Genomic DNA, 15,167 nt, shown 5'->3' with positions numbered 1-15,167 from the left:
AGACTGATACAATTCTACACACACAACCATGTATCAACACTTATTCATGTTATAAGTATTCAGAAGCCTGACGTGACAGGCATGACTGAAACACGGCACAGCTGTCCAGAAGACTTTGAGTATATATTAGATTCATATTTTACATTACACATCTTTGCACAAATGGAAATGTTGCTAAAGTCACATCAGGACATTGTTGCATACAAATAGCACATGTGTTGATATGCATACAGCTTGCTGGCAGACAACAGGTCTGCAGGGTTCCACTCAAAAGAGTTGCTGTAGAAGGCAAGAAAAGCCAAAGTTGTCCAACTTCCATCACGGATTAGCCTTCACCACTGTTTAACTCGGGTTCCCGCTGTGCTGGTTTGAGCTCAGATCAGACTCCATCTCCACAGCAGCTCCAGGTCTTCGTCCAGACAGGCGGTCCACAGAGCGAGGTGAGGCATTGTTGATTTGGCGACCACGGCAGCACGCCACCACATCAGCGATATCGGCCCGGAAAGATGCTGTGTAGAAACTGTAGATGACCGGGTCACAGCATGTGTTCAGGTTGCCAAATACAAACAGTATGTGGTGCACATACTCAGGTGTGTGCTGGATAATGGCTGGTTGGAACCAGTACCAGATCCCCAAGAGGTAGTAGGGAGTCCAACAGATGACAAAGGAGCTAACAATCACAATGGTCATCTTGAGGGTCTTAATCCGGGCTTTAGGTATACTGTCTGTTCCACTGCGTCTCAGGCAGTGCTCACCATCTGCACAAAGCAAAACATGAGCACAAACGAGAAAGCAAACATTCCACAAGTGTGAGCAAATAGGTAATCACCACCTTCTCGTCTTAATGTTGAGATGGGGATTGTCTTTGGAAGGAGGGTTTGTAGATAACTGAACATCAGTTTATATGTTCAAATGTGTGTCCACAGAAAAGGGATTTATAGCTGATTGTTTGATTCTCATTGCTTGAGGTGTGACATGGGGCCTATTATGTTGATTTTTAAACAACTGTGTAAAACATGTATCAGTGCACTGGCTCTGTCATGCCCTGATATGCAATTCAGCGTCTCTCAGATGCGGACTGGTAATCGTCCCTGGCCCAGATAAACGACCGGTTTACTGTTTATGACATTTTATGGGATTTCATAAGAGAAAAACTCAAGCACACGCTTTCAAGCCACGATCGCAGTCAGCAATGTATCCCTCCCAACCCCTAACGCAGTGTGTCCTCACTGTAATAATAACAATAATAAATAAAAAGTCTATGAACAGTGAGTGCAACAAGCAATACTAAGATATTTAAATTAAACATCCTGACATGTGTTATAGAATTAGCAGCAGAATAAAGCATCACTCAGGCAGCCAACAGAGATTTAAAACAATATAAACTCCACAAACATACTTATCGCTTTGAATGCTCGCTGGCTGGTGCATTATATCAAGTTAAGTGTGACCTTATTTTGATCTATGCTGAGATACAATGATGCTAACCTTACTAAAATAACCCATGATGATGTCATCCTTAACTGTATTGCATTGTTGTGTGTGTACAGCTCACACCGGCCCCAACGCTCCACAAGTGAGCGTAAACATTTACAACACGCACGTTGCAGAGTTTCCTCTCTGAATATAAAGCTCTGCCAACAGCTTCTGCTTCGCTTCAACTGTTGATTTATCACCTTTCTTCTGTTCCATTCTCACACAGTTTACCTGAATTTGTTCATGAGACTGGTAAAGTAAAATACTTCAGATTTTAAAAAAACAACTCAAAGTAAAAGGACATACAAAGTGGATGAGACTCAGTGTAATTCGTTTCTTCCCCAGTTAGACCTCGGGTTTTAGAGAGACACACACCTTTTCCTTTGTGCATTTGGCCGTTGATCTTGATAAGGATGCGGGTGTAGCAGAAAGTCATCACAAGGAGGGGGAAGACATACAGTGTCACAAAGTGAAACATGTTGTATGCCGTCTTCTGCCAGAGATACCGGAAACTTCCATGGGTGACGCACTGAGTGAAGTCCACTCCATCAGCTTTAATGGCCCGGAAGATGAACAGCTGAAGATAAAGAGAGTGTAAATAGATGAGGAAGGAATTTCTGTCACAGAAAAACTTTTGTTTACATTCAAGGACTTGTATTTGTGTATGTTAAACAAATTGCACAAAGATCCACACAATGCAGGAGGCTATCTGACCCCATGTTGTGCAAGTCCCTTTAATGCACTTCAGACAAACAGAGCCTTGGAGCCATCACTTGTTTTCGAGGCTGATTGAAAAGGTCTTGATGCTAAAGTGAGCCGTTTGTTAACTGGCTGCACTGGTTAGTAACTTTGTGGGGCCTCATGTGCTTGTGGATATGTTGCATTGACAACAGAGCTCAACTACTGCGCATTAAATGGTTGTTAGTGGCAGTGCTTTGGGTGAACACTGTTAATGACAGTGACGTCAAAGAAGGCCACTCAAATACAGCTTCTATACAACAGTGTGGGGAAGAGTGTCGGATGGGAAGCAGAGCCGCTACGGTAAGGACTCAGCCTTGGTACATGGGGCGCTGGCTCCACCAGGTGAGCTACTGGGGCAAGTGTTACTGCCCAGACAACTCATCACTGAAAGGGAACGGGTGAAGACAGCATTGGGTTCCAATTAAAACAGTAATTGCTCCTAAGTTATATTTATATATAACAATTTAATGTTTTATATGTTGCTCGTTGTCAACATATCCTATGTGCAGACCTAAACTAATAATGAATGCATCCTGCTAATAGGAGGTGTGTGTGTGTGTGTGTGTGTGTGTGTGTGTGTGTGTGTGTGTGTGTGTGTGCGTGCGTGCGTGCGTGCGTGCGTGCGTGCGTGCGTGCGTGCGTGCGTGCGTGCGTGCGTGCGTGCGTGCGTGCGTGCGTGCGTGCGTGCGTGCGTGCGTGCGTGCGTGCGTGCGTGCGTGTGTGTGTGTGTGTGTGCGTGTGTGTGTGTGTGTGTGTGTGTGGCGATCAAACACACAACACGTTCCCACAAATGGGCTTTTCGGTCACATGACAGACACCCGGATTGTAATACTGCAAACATAAAATAGTTGCAATACTTTCATCAGCGGGCCAGAGGCTCAATCACTGCTGTGTTACCTCGTTAGGCCACAGATCATGTTTACATGAAAGTATTTAAAGGTGCCTCATGTTGTCATACAGTTATTGCTGTTAAAACAACAGTTATGCCAACCATACAGCTGAACTGGAGATGCTCTATTCTTTCTCATGCTCCAAATACACAGCTTACAATGAAATCCTCCAGAACTGTCCTCATACTGTCGGAGGATGTCTGTCAAGCTGGACCTGTACAAGGGGCCAAATAACCTGCCTCTCAACAGTTGCATGTTGGGATCCAGTTTTGTCACCAACAACTTTAACAGAAATAAGCATGAAGAATCCAGTAATCTGCCCAGATTACTGGTCTCGTCTTTCCCTGCTGGACAATCTATTTGTCATTGATCTACAAAACTTGAAAAACGTATTCTGTCCAGTTTTGATGTTACAACAAATCAGCTGTCAGATGACAACATTCTGGCTGCAACTTGAAATGGTCGCCCAGGAATCACACAGCTTCTTATGAACTTTTTAGTTGATACACAGAGCAACTATGATGAACGTTGGTTGCATCTAACCATGTTGCATGAAACAATTCATGTATAAAGCCACATGATTTAAAAAGTGTGTCCAATCTGTGGTATTGTTTGATAGTCAGCATCTAGACTATCTAGCATCTAGAATCCAAGCTAGTGTTAATCATATGTGCTTAGACTCAGCACCAGCTGGTGAGAAGGCTTCAGGCCTAGAGTGTAACCTAGAAGCTACTATACCTGTGGAGAGGCCAGCAGCAGGCTCAGAGTCCAGGCCACCAGCAGCATGCGTCTGTTCCTGAGCCCAGCATCGAGAGAATCCAGAGGATGAAGGATGGCCCGATAGCGGTCCAGACTTACTACCACTAGTATGAACGCTGCTGAGTGCATGGCAAAGAGCTTGAGGAAACACAGCAGCTTACACATGAAATCCCCTGCATACCACTGCACTGTAATATTCCAAATGGCATCCAGTGGCATCACCACAAAGGTCATCACCAGATCAGCTGATGCCAAACTGGCAATGAGCGGACGGAGGTGTGCTGCCAGGCGGTAACCCCGCCCCCAGCACACACTGATCAGGACCGACAGGTTACTGCCAGCGGCAAAGACAAACAGAACCACGGTGGCTGCTACGCGGCAGCGGGCAGCCACTGTAAAGGATGGAGCCTTCCAGGGTCCAAGGGAGGGTGGAGCAGACGAGTTCAGCAGGGAGAAGGCAGGTGTGGAAACCCACACAGACAAGTTGCCTGTCATCCTGTGACAGAGGGACAAAACAACCATTTGACACTGACCACAAAAAAGCATAATGATTCAAATCATCTTCAAATGCTCTGTTTTCATGGACAGGCACATTTTATGTCAGTATTATGGCATAAACCAGTGATCTTATTCTAGCAAATGACCTGTTAACACAAACCATGCGAACTGAGTTCCCGAGTGCAACACTGCTCTCATTGGACGAGAGCAGGGATGCCAAGGCGGGACTTCCGGTAAGACAACCGGATACCCCCAAAAACGATGGAACCCGGAGGTTACCTGAACGCACTGCTGCAATCTAATTGGCCGAGGGCCAAGATACCCCAGGACCCCTGTGGTTCAGCCTCAGTTTACAAAACCGTCTTGCTCCCCAGCTCTATGCTTATCCTTCGACCTCGTCGAGCTAGAAAGCACACCTTAAAGAAAATCCCAGGTCTAAACAGAGCTTCACCTGCTCATGTGGATATTGAGCAGACTTGGATGCTGTTTTTTTAGTTTATTTGTTGAGCAAGTTAGCAAATAGCTCCATTAATTACCATAACATATTACAATTGGTAAATACAGGTACTTTTAGGAGGCGAGATGATTTCACTTCTCAGGATTGTTCGGGGCTTTAGCTGGAGTGAACATCACATTACGTTTTCAAAAAATATCTGATAAAAACACGTATTTAACAGCATTTGTTCAAGTGAATGCAGATGCATTATTCTGTTGTGGTATGAACGATATGGTCAATTGGAAAAGTAGCACGAAGTGTCTGTGCAAAGGGAACAGGAAACTCCCTTGTACTACAGTGTACATGCCTGATGAGCAGAGTCAGCACAATATTCTATCCAACTCTCTATGTTGAACCAGATTTACTCCAGAAAGTCTTGCATTTCACTACCAGTGATGTCTAGACTTTGGTGTTTCGTGTCGTGGATGTTATATCCCGTTTTACATCTCACACCACGTGATGAGGCTTTTCTCTTATCTTACCAGTTTAAGTCTTCAATTGGAGTATACGACTCAGCTTCCTCTAGCCATCTAATCGATGGACTTTTAACTTCAATAGAAAGTGTGTTTTGTACTGTTATAATGTCTAAAAGCTAATGACTGCTTCAGAAAACAAATTTGCAATTAACCATTACAACGCCTCGAACATTAGCCACATGAGTGCGCCCTCTGCTGGTGGACCAGTGCACCTCTTCCTGTGTTGCTGCACCAAACAGTTCGATCTTCCAGGTAACGTACGTACCCCAACATGATAGACATGTTAATAAACCCAAACAGAACTCTCCGGTCCTCTGTAGTATGACGCGCTACGTGGAGGCATTCTCCTCTTTCTGACACTTTGTTTCCATTCTCTCGGCCACATGTTAGACTGCATCATATCGGCATATGGGGGGAGACGCACCCTCATCCCCCACCGGCCTGCACACACTGACACTGAGTTAAACACACGAAAGCATATCTATTAGCACACTGTAGTACTTTGAAGTACAAAGATACAGGTAGCGGTCTTGTGTTACCTGGAGAGTGATGCTGTCGGTCTCCTGGTGGAGAGAGAAGCGGAGCGGAGCTGTCCGACGTGCTGATGCAGCACTTTGCCTGCAGGCTCTTTGTCCTCCGGTTTCTCCCGCTCACTTTACAATATCTGAGAAATCAACGATCACCAGATCACATGTTTTTATCGCATGCAACTGCTCGCTCCATCAGCCCGCCTGCACGCACGCACACGTGCGCACACACACGCACACTGCCTTCTCCAATGAACATTTTTATACTGCGCGAAGAAGGAGCCACCAGAATCAATGCCGATTGGCTAATTGAGGCAGGTGACGTGCGTGGTGTTGCAGAGGTAGCCACCGATGTGTCATCGTGGGGAATTTCCATTACATTATGGCCTCTCTGTAAATGTTAGGAGACACGAGATGAGTCAGAGATACATGCTTGATTTGATTACAGTTTTCACGGTGACATTCTTCACCTGCCTGCCTTCACTGACCTTAGTTACTGTCTTTTTCTTTAGACTGTCCTTGTTACGTTTTGACTTTTCTATGTGACAGAGCATGCATCAGGGGCGTTTCTAGGATTCAGAGAAAGGGGGGGCTAAGCCCGAAGGGGAGTGGCATGTTTGCTGGCAAAGAGTGTGATGTTGCTCTGTAGTTTTGCTTGCATTCATATATATGACAACACAAGAGACAGAATTTCAGGGTCATAGTGAAATTTGACAACACAAATAAACTTTTCTCAAATAAAGAGAGAGAAATAATTTTCCTGCTTGTAAAGGAAAGACGGATAAACTAGCTTTCATATCTTTTCATATCCTCCCAAATCCTAATTCTTAAAGGCACCGCACACAATGGATGGAGAATGGACCCGACAGTGTCAACTTTATATCGTTCAGTATGATGATAGGCTATTGGATTGTAATTTGAAGGGAGAGAAAACATACAAACCAGAACGCACGCACATATGTAGCATGTTAGAGTATGAATAACTTGTCCATGTGAGAAACAATAGTTTCATTTCATGACATCACCAAAAATCTAACTTTTTTCTTTTTTTTTTAAAGCGATTAATGCAAAATTATTTGGGGGGGCTGAAGAACATTTTAGGGGACATCAGCCCCCTAAAATAGGCCTAACGACGCCCCTGGCATGCATGCTCACAAAACTGTCTATATTAATGTGTTAATGTATGTATTGATGAATACATATCTGCTTTGTGTCCTTTCCGTTCCGTACCAGACAGAGCTCTGGATATTCCATCTTGTAACAAGATAAATTAGCACTCTCAGTAACAGATAAAAGTATCACAACTCATTAGCATGTGCATAACTATGATATGAATTCCATTCCATGTTTTATGTGATGCCTTACCTGCAGGCCAAACAGACTGGTGCATTATTTGATATGGACTGCGTAAGCTGATTGCATGCCTTCATGAATGTGTGTGTTACAGGAGGACCTTTACAGGTTCAGATGTCCTTCATGAGGCACCCTTCTGGGTTCAGCATCAGTGATGGTCCTATCTCTGTCTCAACATTGAGGAAAGACCTGCAGAGTTTTTTCAATTCATCAATATACCAATACTGACTAGTCAGAGTTTTCAAAGACTTTATTTGTGTAGATTAAATATTGGTTGATTAATATCCAAAATGGTCAAAAACAGGCCAATCACTAACCAACACATCCATAATCCCATAAAGGCACGATGGCATCCCATGATCCAACGCCGTGGTTACAGAAAGAACACGTTTTAAAAACAAGTCAAATATTATAATTCTACTCTGCTGAATTCATTAAACGAGATTTATATATATATATATATATATATATATATATATATATATATATATATATATATATATATATATATATATATATATATATACTACATGAGTCCAACCCTATCTCCTACGAAATTACGTAAAATAAGGAAGATAAAAAACAGATTTTGACACAGGCCGCTCCTAAATTTGAACTTCAAGAAGAAGCAGGACACGGCTTAAAGGTCTTTGTCATAGCATGCTCTTACTCCCAAATTCAAAACAATGTCCACATAATGAACCTGGAGCTTTTGGGGCCCCAGGAGGTCTGGAGCCCCCATTGCATACTGATACTGAGATTCTTTGGAATCATTGAGCCTGTATTAATATGAATGTAAAATGTACTTTCGGTACACTACATTGTTCTATTATAAACCTGAAGCCTCATGACAGAAACATATCTTATCTTGAGTTTCAGAGATAGAATCTTATCTTACAGAGGCAATACCTGAAGTCATTGCTGTTTCCTATTCTATATGGACCTTCTTACCTCAACTTGAGAAATGAAGCTGAAGCAGAAGTTCAGTCAGGAAGACGATCTTTACACTCCTTTTCATTCACATTCTCTCAGTCTCTCTCTCGCTGTGATTACTCTATCAGTTCACTTTAAAGTAACCAACCAGATTCTGCACAGTTTCCTGAAGCCAATCACATCATTCCTATAACTTCAAAGAGTCTTCTCCTCTCTGCTGCTGTCAGTTGTCAGTTCAGCTCTAAGCAGATGTGACCCTCCTCCACCCAGTCACCTCCAGTCAGCATCACGCTCCTCATTCATCATCTTCATCACCACAGTGTCTGGACTCAGGGGGATCAGGCTTCATCTGACCTCAGCATCCCTCCTCCTCGGGTATCCTACTCCAGGATGGAGTCCAATCGCCAAAGACTTTGCACCATTCATATGTTATGCTTGTATAATAAATTATTGTTAAATTCTAATAAAGTCCCTCTTGATTGAAATGATAACTACAACTGTAAATAAATGATTATATTGGCACACGTCCTGTCATGCCTGATTAGAATGTACCGGTAGCAATATTAAAATCCCACAGTATCCCGTGCTCCACTCCCTCCCTGCTCTGATTGGCTTACCCTGATATTCGTACCCTAACCCTAACTAATCTCACTCCTCAACCCTCAACCTAACCAGCCCAAACAACAAATGCAACTCTCTCTCCTTTTAAATTGTATGCACCCCATCATTGCAATACAGACCCACCAACAGTACTGCTGCCATTTTGGCAGTTACCTCAGACTGTAGAGCCTTTTACAGGGGGCTTCATCAAAAACATGCATGTTCATATTGCCGAAGGAAGTGACGTTATCTATCACGACAGACTAAGCGAGCTTTAAACATTGAATTAAAACTGTTAGCAGCATTTAAATATCTTCTTGTTGTATGTTAAATTGTCAAAATAGATATTTCAACAGCACACTCAAGTTCTACAGACGTTCGAGCGTTTCAGAGCACCAGGTGGTTCAGTTTTTCGAGTGACCGTGTTAACTGGTGACGTTAAGCCGAATGAGTTTGGTCATGGTAACGTATGGCTACAATGGTTGGCGTAGATAATAACGACAAATGAGTATGTATTTTCAATAGATTAATGGCTTTTAGAGGACACTTACATGTTCTGTTTGTGTTTTTAACAGCTGCCGTCACGACAGCAACCACAGACACATCGAGTCCCCAGTTTAACCAACTGATCAAGAATGCTTGTGTTATAGTGCACAAGTCATAACTCTGAGTCGATGTCATGTTGTTTGACGCTCTGTACATGACCACAGATAAGCATCCAGTGACTTTACATTACACACTAGGTTTCTCCGTCATATCGTATTTCTTTTGCCAGGTCAAGTGCTAGCTAAGCTGACATGATAGCATAGCAGTGCATTCTCTGGGGTTTTCTGGCTCCCGCAATACTGCAATATTATCTATGAAGAATTGTATGTTGTAACTGTTAGTTTTATGCTGTTGGTTAAATATTAATGAAAGATCTGAATAAGTGTAGTTGGTTAGCCTATGGTAGCCCCTCTCGGCTAAATTAGGGGCCGTTCGCCATATTGGTTGAGTGTAGATTTTGACACACATCTGTCCAGAGGCGACCTGTAACATGAGTTTACGGTTAACAAGCTAACGTTACGTAATCTGTAACTGGGAAACGTTAACGTCTTCCCCATGGAGCTATAAATGTATTGTTAACCCTAACATTAAATGATTGAACATAACTGTAATATTATTATGGTCTATTTGAGAACTTAGCAGCATCATAAGTCATTTGAAAGTGTGCATTGAAGTCTAGTTGTGGTTTAAGTACAAGGAGCAATCATCAAAGGTCTTTTTGTATCAATGATAAAAAAAGAAATGAAATAGTTACAATGTGGCGTGAAGTCACCTGTCGGTTGAATCTTGGGGCAAAGATTAAGTTAATGAACTACTTTTTAGGTTACAGTTTTACTGGCTTATCCAAAAAGAGATGTGACCCAATGTTTTTGGTTTTAGGGAGTTATTTTGCTGTTCATTTATTGTCTTAATTCATTCAGTTATTTGTCATTGTTAATTGTTTATCATTGTATTCAAAGTACTATTGTGACGTCTGTCTTCACCTGTCAATGTATAGACTTTATTCTGTACACTTCCACTTAAAATACTTGTAAAGGTCCAGTATGTAGGTCCAGTGTGTAGCATTTTGGGCGATGTATCGGCAGAAATGGAATATAATATTAATAAGTACGTTTTTCTTTAGTGTATAATCAAATAAAAAAATTGTAATTGTTGTGTTTTCGTTACCTTCGAGAGAGCTGTTTACATCTACATATGGAGCGAGTCCTCTTCTTGGAGCCAGGTCCCTACGGTAGCCCAGAACGGACACACCAAGCACCGGCTCCAGAGTCTAGAGGGCCTTTCACATCTTTCATCAGCACAAGGAGACGTTTCAGGTGGTTGTAATCTGCAACCTTGTCGCAAGATGGCGTCAAATCATATACAGTAGACCTTTAAGTGTTGCTAGTTTAAAGTTGAATGAAACTAAGCTCAATCCTTTTTGTCTTGATATTGATCTCATTTTTCGAGGGTTTCTAGAATAAATGGAGCTCTAATCTAGAAGTCACGGCATCTTCATAACAAGCACAATGCAGAAGCTCACAGTTACACTTACAGTACAACAGCTCACACAGTCACAAGTCCTAAATGACATTAGGTTTCCCCAAACCTAATGTCATTTAAAACTTTCAACAAAGTACATTTCATGAATACTTTTACAGTGTGCTTCTCTCAAATGTGTTCAAGGCTGCAAGTAGTGATGCAGCGAATATACGTTTATTTTTGATTCTATGATCAGGATGTAGTCGCATAAAAGGAACTCAACAGGTTGGTCTTGCTGTGTTTGATCGAAAAATTGATTTCCAAAGAAGTGTGAAATGTAGCTGTGATGTAAAGGTGTGTGAGTGTAAAGTTGAAAAATCTGGAGAGATGACAGCTGTCAATTCTTTTCTTTCTGTCATATTGGACGAGGTGAAGTCCCATCACACTGGAGTGCAGCAGATCAGGAGTGTTCCCAAATCATTTCAAGAATATCAAAGGTCTCAAACTCATGCTCCAGTTACACTCAGTCCACCTTGGATGACATCACGACAGTCATGGCGAGGCCGATGTTGTTACTCAAACTATTCGACTTTGTCTGCAGCAGCGTGACGATGCAAAGTCGTCTCTAAGACTCGGAGGCACCGACAGCCTTGCCTTCATTGTTGGAGCACTTTGTATGAGTGTAAACAAGTTGAATTGATTGAACTCATTACCAGTTTTCTGCATCACCTACCGACCTTATTGAACGTGACATTGATGTTGCTGATGCTGAGCTGAATACGCGTTTCTGGATAAGACGGTACATTACATGTCGGAAAATAAAAATGCCAAGCCAGCTAAATCAAGTTAAAAAACAGTTCCTCAACTTGCAGACGCTACACAGACTTGAGAAAAGTAAACAATGTACAAGTCAGATGTGTTTGCTTTGCCATGCAAATTTGACTGAGATTTTTAGCTCTCTGTCACAGCTCCGCCCCTTCTCTCCTGTCTGTCTCTCACTCACCTCATCATCTCATTCAGTGCACCTGTTAGTCACACCCACCTCATCAGCTCATCACTCTCACCTGCTCACTCTGCCTCCTCCACTATTCCTCCGGTCTCACACACACTCTCTGCCACATCGTTCTCCGCATCATGCCAGACTTTCTGGCGTTTGCCCTCCGACTGGTGTCCCGTTGCCGACCCTGCCTGTCTGGGCGTCTCCGCCTTGCGTCTGCCCCGTTAAACAACTCAGCCTTCTGTCCCCGACCACGAGATTCTGCCTCTGCTCCTCTGGTTTCTGTCTGCCTTGGCCCCTGACGGCTTGGCGTTCCACTGAGTGGATTTCTATATGTGTGCAGAGCCAAGACTGTTTACCTGTTGTATGTTCTGCCTGGAATAAAGTCTCGTTCAAACTATTCCGTGTGTCCGTCGTACTGCGTCTGGGTCCTTACCACCCGTTCCACTTTTAAACGTGTCAATGTACAGGTACTGAGACAACGTAATACAGGGTGAAGGGTTACTGACAGGCCCCGGGAGAGCAGCGCAGCCATAGCGCCTTCTGGACTTTATTCTTCCACCGTGATGCCTGATGGCTTGCGCAGTGCTCCAGCCATCTTTCAAAGGCTTATGGACCATGTGGCCTCTGCTCTGTTTTGCTGTGCCGTCGCTGCTCTCCTTGGACGACGTCATCTTTGGTGTCACTTGGGGAGAACGTCTGCATTGTATCTGATTGGTTGGTGTTGACTGTCAACCTGGGTTGATATGAATTTGCCCATGCCATGGTAAGAGTGGATAAACTGGGTGAGGTGTGCCCAGTTTAGGCTAAAGTTGAGTCTATCCAACATTTGCAGTTCCATACACCAACTGATGCGGTTTCTCGGTATTGTAAGTTACTGTTGGAGCTTTAGCCGAAACGTCCCCACCATTAATGCGTTAAAGTCTGTGTCAAATGCTGTGATTGAAAAAGCGTTGCTTGTCTTTATCTGGGCTCTTCAACACGGATGTGAATGTAAACATTGGCACTCCTCAGTGTACTGTTCACAACCCACTCGTATTTTTACAATCGTTACAAAACCCAAACCAATGTCTGAGGTTGGTTTTATTCTGTACATCTGTCAAATACAATGTTGTAGCAGACGTGTGTCTGGCGGAGCTGTACACACCTTAATGTTTACACCCTGTTCTCTCTCCCAAGTTAGTTTTCTGACTTGCTGTTCTTCAAAAGCTCCTATAGCACCAGGTTGCAGAGGATGAGAAGGGAGACTTCATGTAGTGAGTTGAAGACATGGGTGTACTCGTTTCTATTCTACTTTTATACCTCAGTTGTGTGCTGTTTGCAGACATTGCAATCGAGCCTTCCAATTTGTCTGCCCTTCACAGAGCACGAGTGCTCTTTGCTCTTTGGGTGTGATGACCCTGCTGCCCGTCTGCTCAGCATGGTCTGCTTGTTTTCTCCTCCCAGTGTGACGGAGGCTGGCACAGTGTTGATTGTTCGAGTATGAACACAAATTATAATATTTGTTAGCGGGAACCTTTGAATTTCTCCTCTGCTGTGTTTAAGACCAATTCAAACGGTCCATTAGCGTAACGTGGGTAATGTGCGAATTCTACAGGCAGGCTCTTGTGTCCTCTGCCTTCGAAAAAGAGAGGTCTGTGTAGACCGTTACTGAGAACTGAGCAGCTCCTGCAGGGGTGAAGCCATTTTCTCAAATAAATTCTGCACAATGTCGAGGGAATCGTGGCCGGTCACGTGTGTCCGTAATTTGGTCATAAATAACAAGTCTCTTGCGTTTCCTTGACTTTGTCTGAGTTGTATCACGGTGATCTATTACACAAATGCTGTATGTTACATATACCATAGAGTGAAGCATTTTGTCTGCTGCTTCTGCATTGTTGAATCACATTTTCCCGCTCTATCTGCCTCCTATGTTTGAATTAGCACCCTGAGCCCCTCAAGTTGAGAAAAATTCCACTCGGGGCCTAATAGTGCCCAACATGAGCATTTTTCTCATTGTGATGACTTTTGCGGATACTTGGATCTGAACAGTTGAAACAGCAGCAGCCTGGAGGCAAATTAGTGCAGTATTTGAGACTTTGGGGAAGCTGGTTTGATTCATTTAAATGGTGCATGCAAGCGTATTAATGCTAGAGATTTCGCTACTTCATGCTACCCACCCAAACAATACATCATTATGAAAGCTGAGACTCCACAGATTCCAAAGGAGTAAGCCTATATCAGAGAATACATGTGAACATAAAGAACAATGACTATGGATTTGGGATATTAGTGCAAATGGAGGTGCAGTATGACTGATTAATTGTTCATGAGAGTGACAGCCAGCGGAAAGAAGCCGTTATTGAAGATCAATACCATAAAATGACCACTATAATTTAATACAGGATAAAATAGCAACACAATTAATACTGTAGAGCTTTGCTGTGAGCAAAGTTAAAACCTGTGAAGCCACTAATATGAACAGCTGCTACCAATAACATCCAACTTCATTCATTGTCTCCAGCCTGAAACGGAGGTTGCTCCTGATGACTATTGTCTACCTGCAGGTTACACCGTGCTTTACCAGAGGGTGGAAAAACACGCTTTCAATTCCAAAAATAAGCTGTGGATGATTTTGATCCTCGTGTACCGGTAAATAGAGACACCTTAAACCACATGACATGCACAGAAATATTAGAAGTAACACTCCAGGAGAGCAAAGGGATCCCCTACAGCTGGCATACAGCAGGTAGCAAACAAAATAAGAAGTAAAGAATGGCCTACGTCAATAGATGATCAATCATTTCACTGCTCAATTTCAATATGCTAAGTAGGTCAGCAACTCCACCGACATTGTACCAATGGCTCGCTGTTGTCTCTGCACAAGTGGCAACATGTAAATCCAAATTGAACATTCGCTATTCGTTTCATTCACATCTCGAGACAAAGGTGTTCTTGTCAGTGTCTTTAATGCGCTGCTACAGCGAAGAGAATTGACAATAGAGTTACACGACCCATGTTCAAGTCGTTCACACTGTCTTTGATTACTCAGAGCTGGACGGAATAGGTGAAAGTAGGACAACGCATTTCCTCGACCTGCAATGATTTGTGTGCAGCTGGTCGGTTATCACATCCCGCTCCTATCGATGACAATGCTTCTGAAAGCGGACAGAGACAGTGCAGGCTGACTTGTCTTTGTCAGGACATTTGGTGTGACGGCGCACAGAGACAGACAGGAGTCTTCAGAGGGACACCGTGGAGTGCATTGGTTTTGATTAGAGTAATCACGTTTCTTATCAGACACCCGCACTGCTGTCAAAGATGTGTTCGCCTGTCTTAGGTCTTTGTCATGCACATGTATGCGTGCATATGACTCCGGTAGGTTTTAAACTGTAGCAAGCAGCTTTGTCTTGATCGTTGACTCCAGTCAAGGAC

General features: G+C 43.2%; 1 protein-coding gene across 1 annotated transcript; it reads right to left on the bottom strand.

Annotated features, from left to right (window-relative positions):
* Positions 1–342: 342 nt before the first annotated feature.
* Positions 343–4,361, bottom strand: gnrhr1 (gonadotropin releasing hormone receptor 1; the record flags this gene model as incomplete). The annotated part of the gene is made up of 3 exons (XM_079288024.1): positions 343–758; positions 1,852–2,053; positions 3,846–4,361. 3 exons carry the CDS (start codon positions 4,359–4,361, stop codon positions 343–345), a joined length of 1,134 nt encoding a protein of 377 aa, XP_079144150.1.
* Positions 4,362–15,167: the final 10,806 nt, after the last annotated feature.

Source organism: Melanostigma gelatinosum (genome assembly GCF_949748355.1).
Source record: "Melanostigma gelatinosum genome assembly, chromosome: 17".
NCBI classification, from domain to species: domain Eukaryota; kingdom Metazoa; phylum Chordata; class Actinopteri; order Perciformes; family Zoarcidae; genus Melanostigma; species Melanostigma gelatinosum.
Note: the sequence above shows the minus strand (reverse complement) of the source record. Positions and strands in the feature narration are given on the sequence as shown.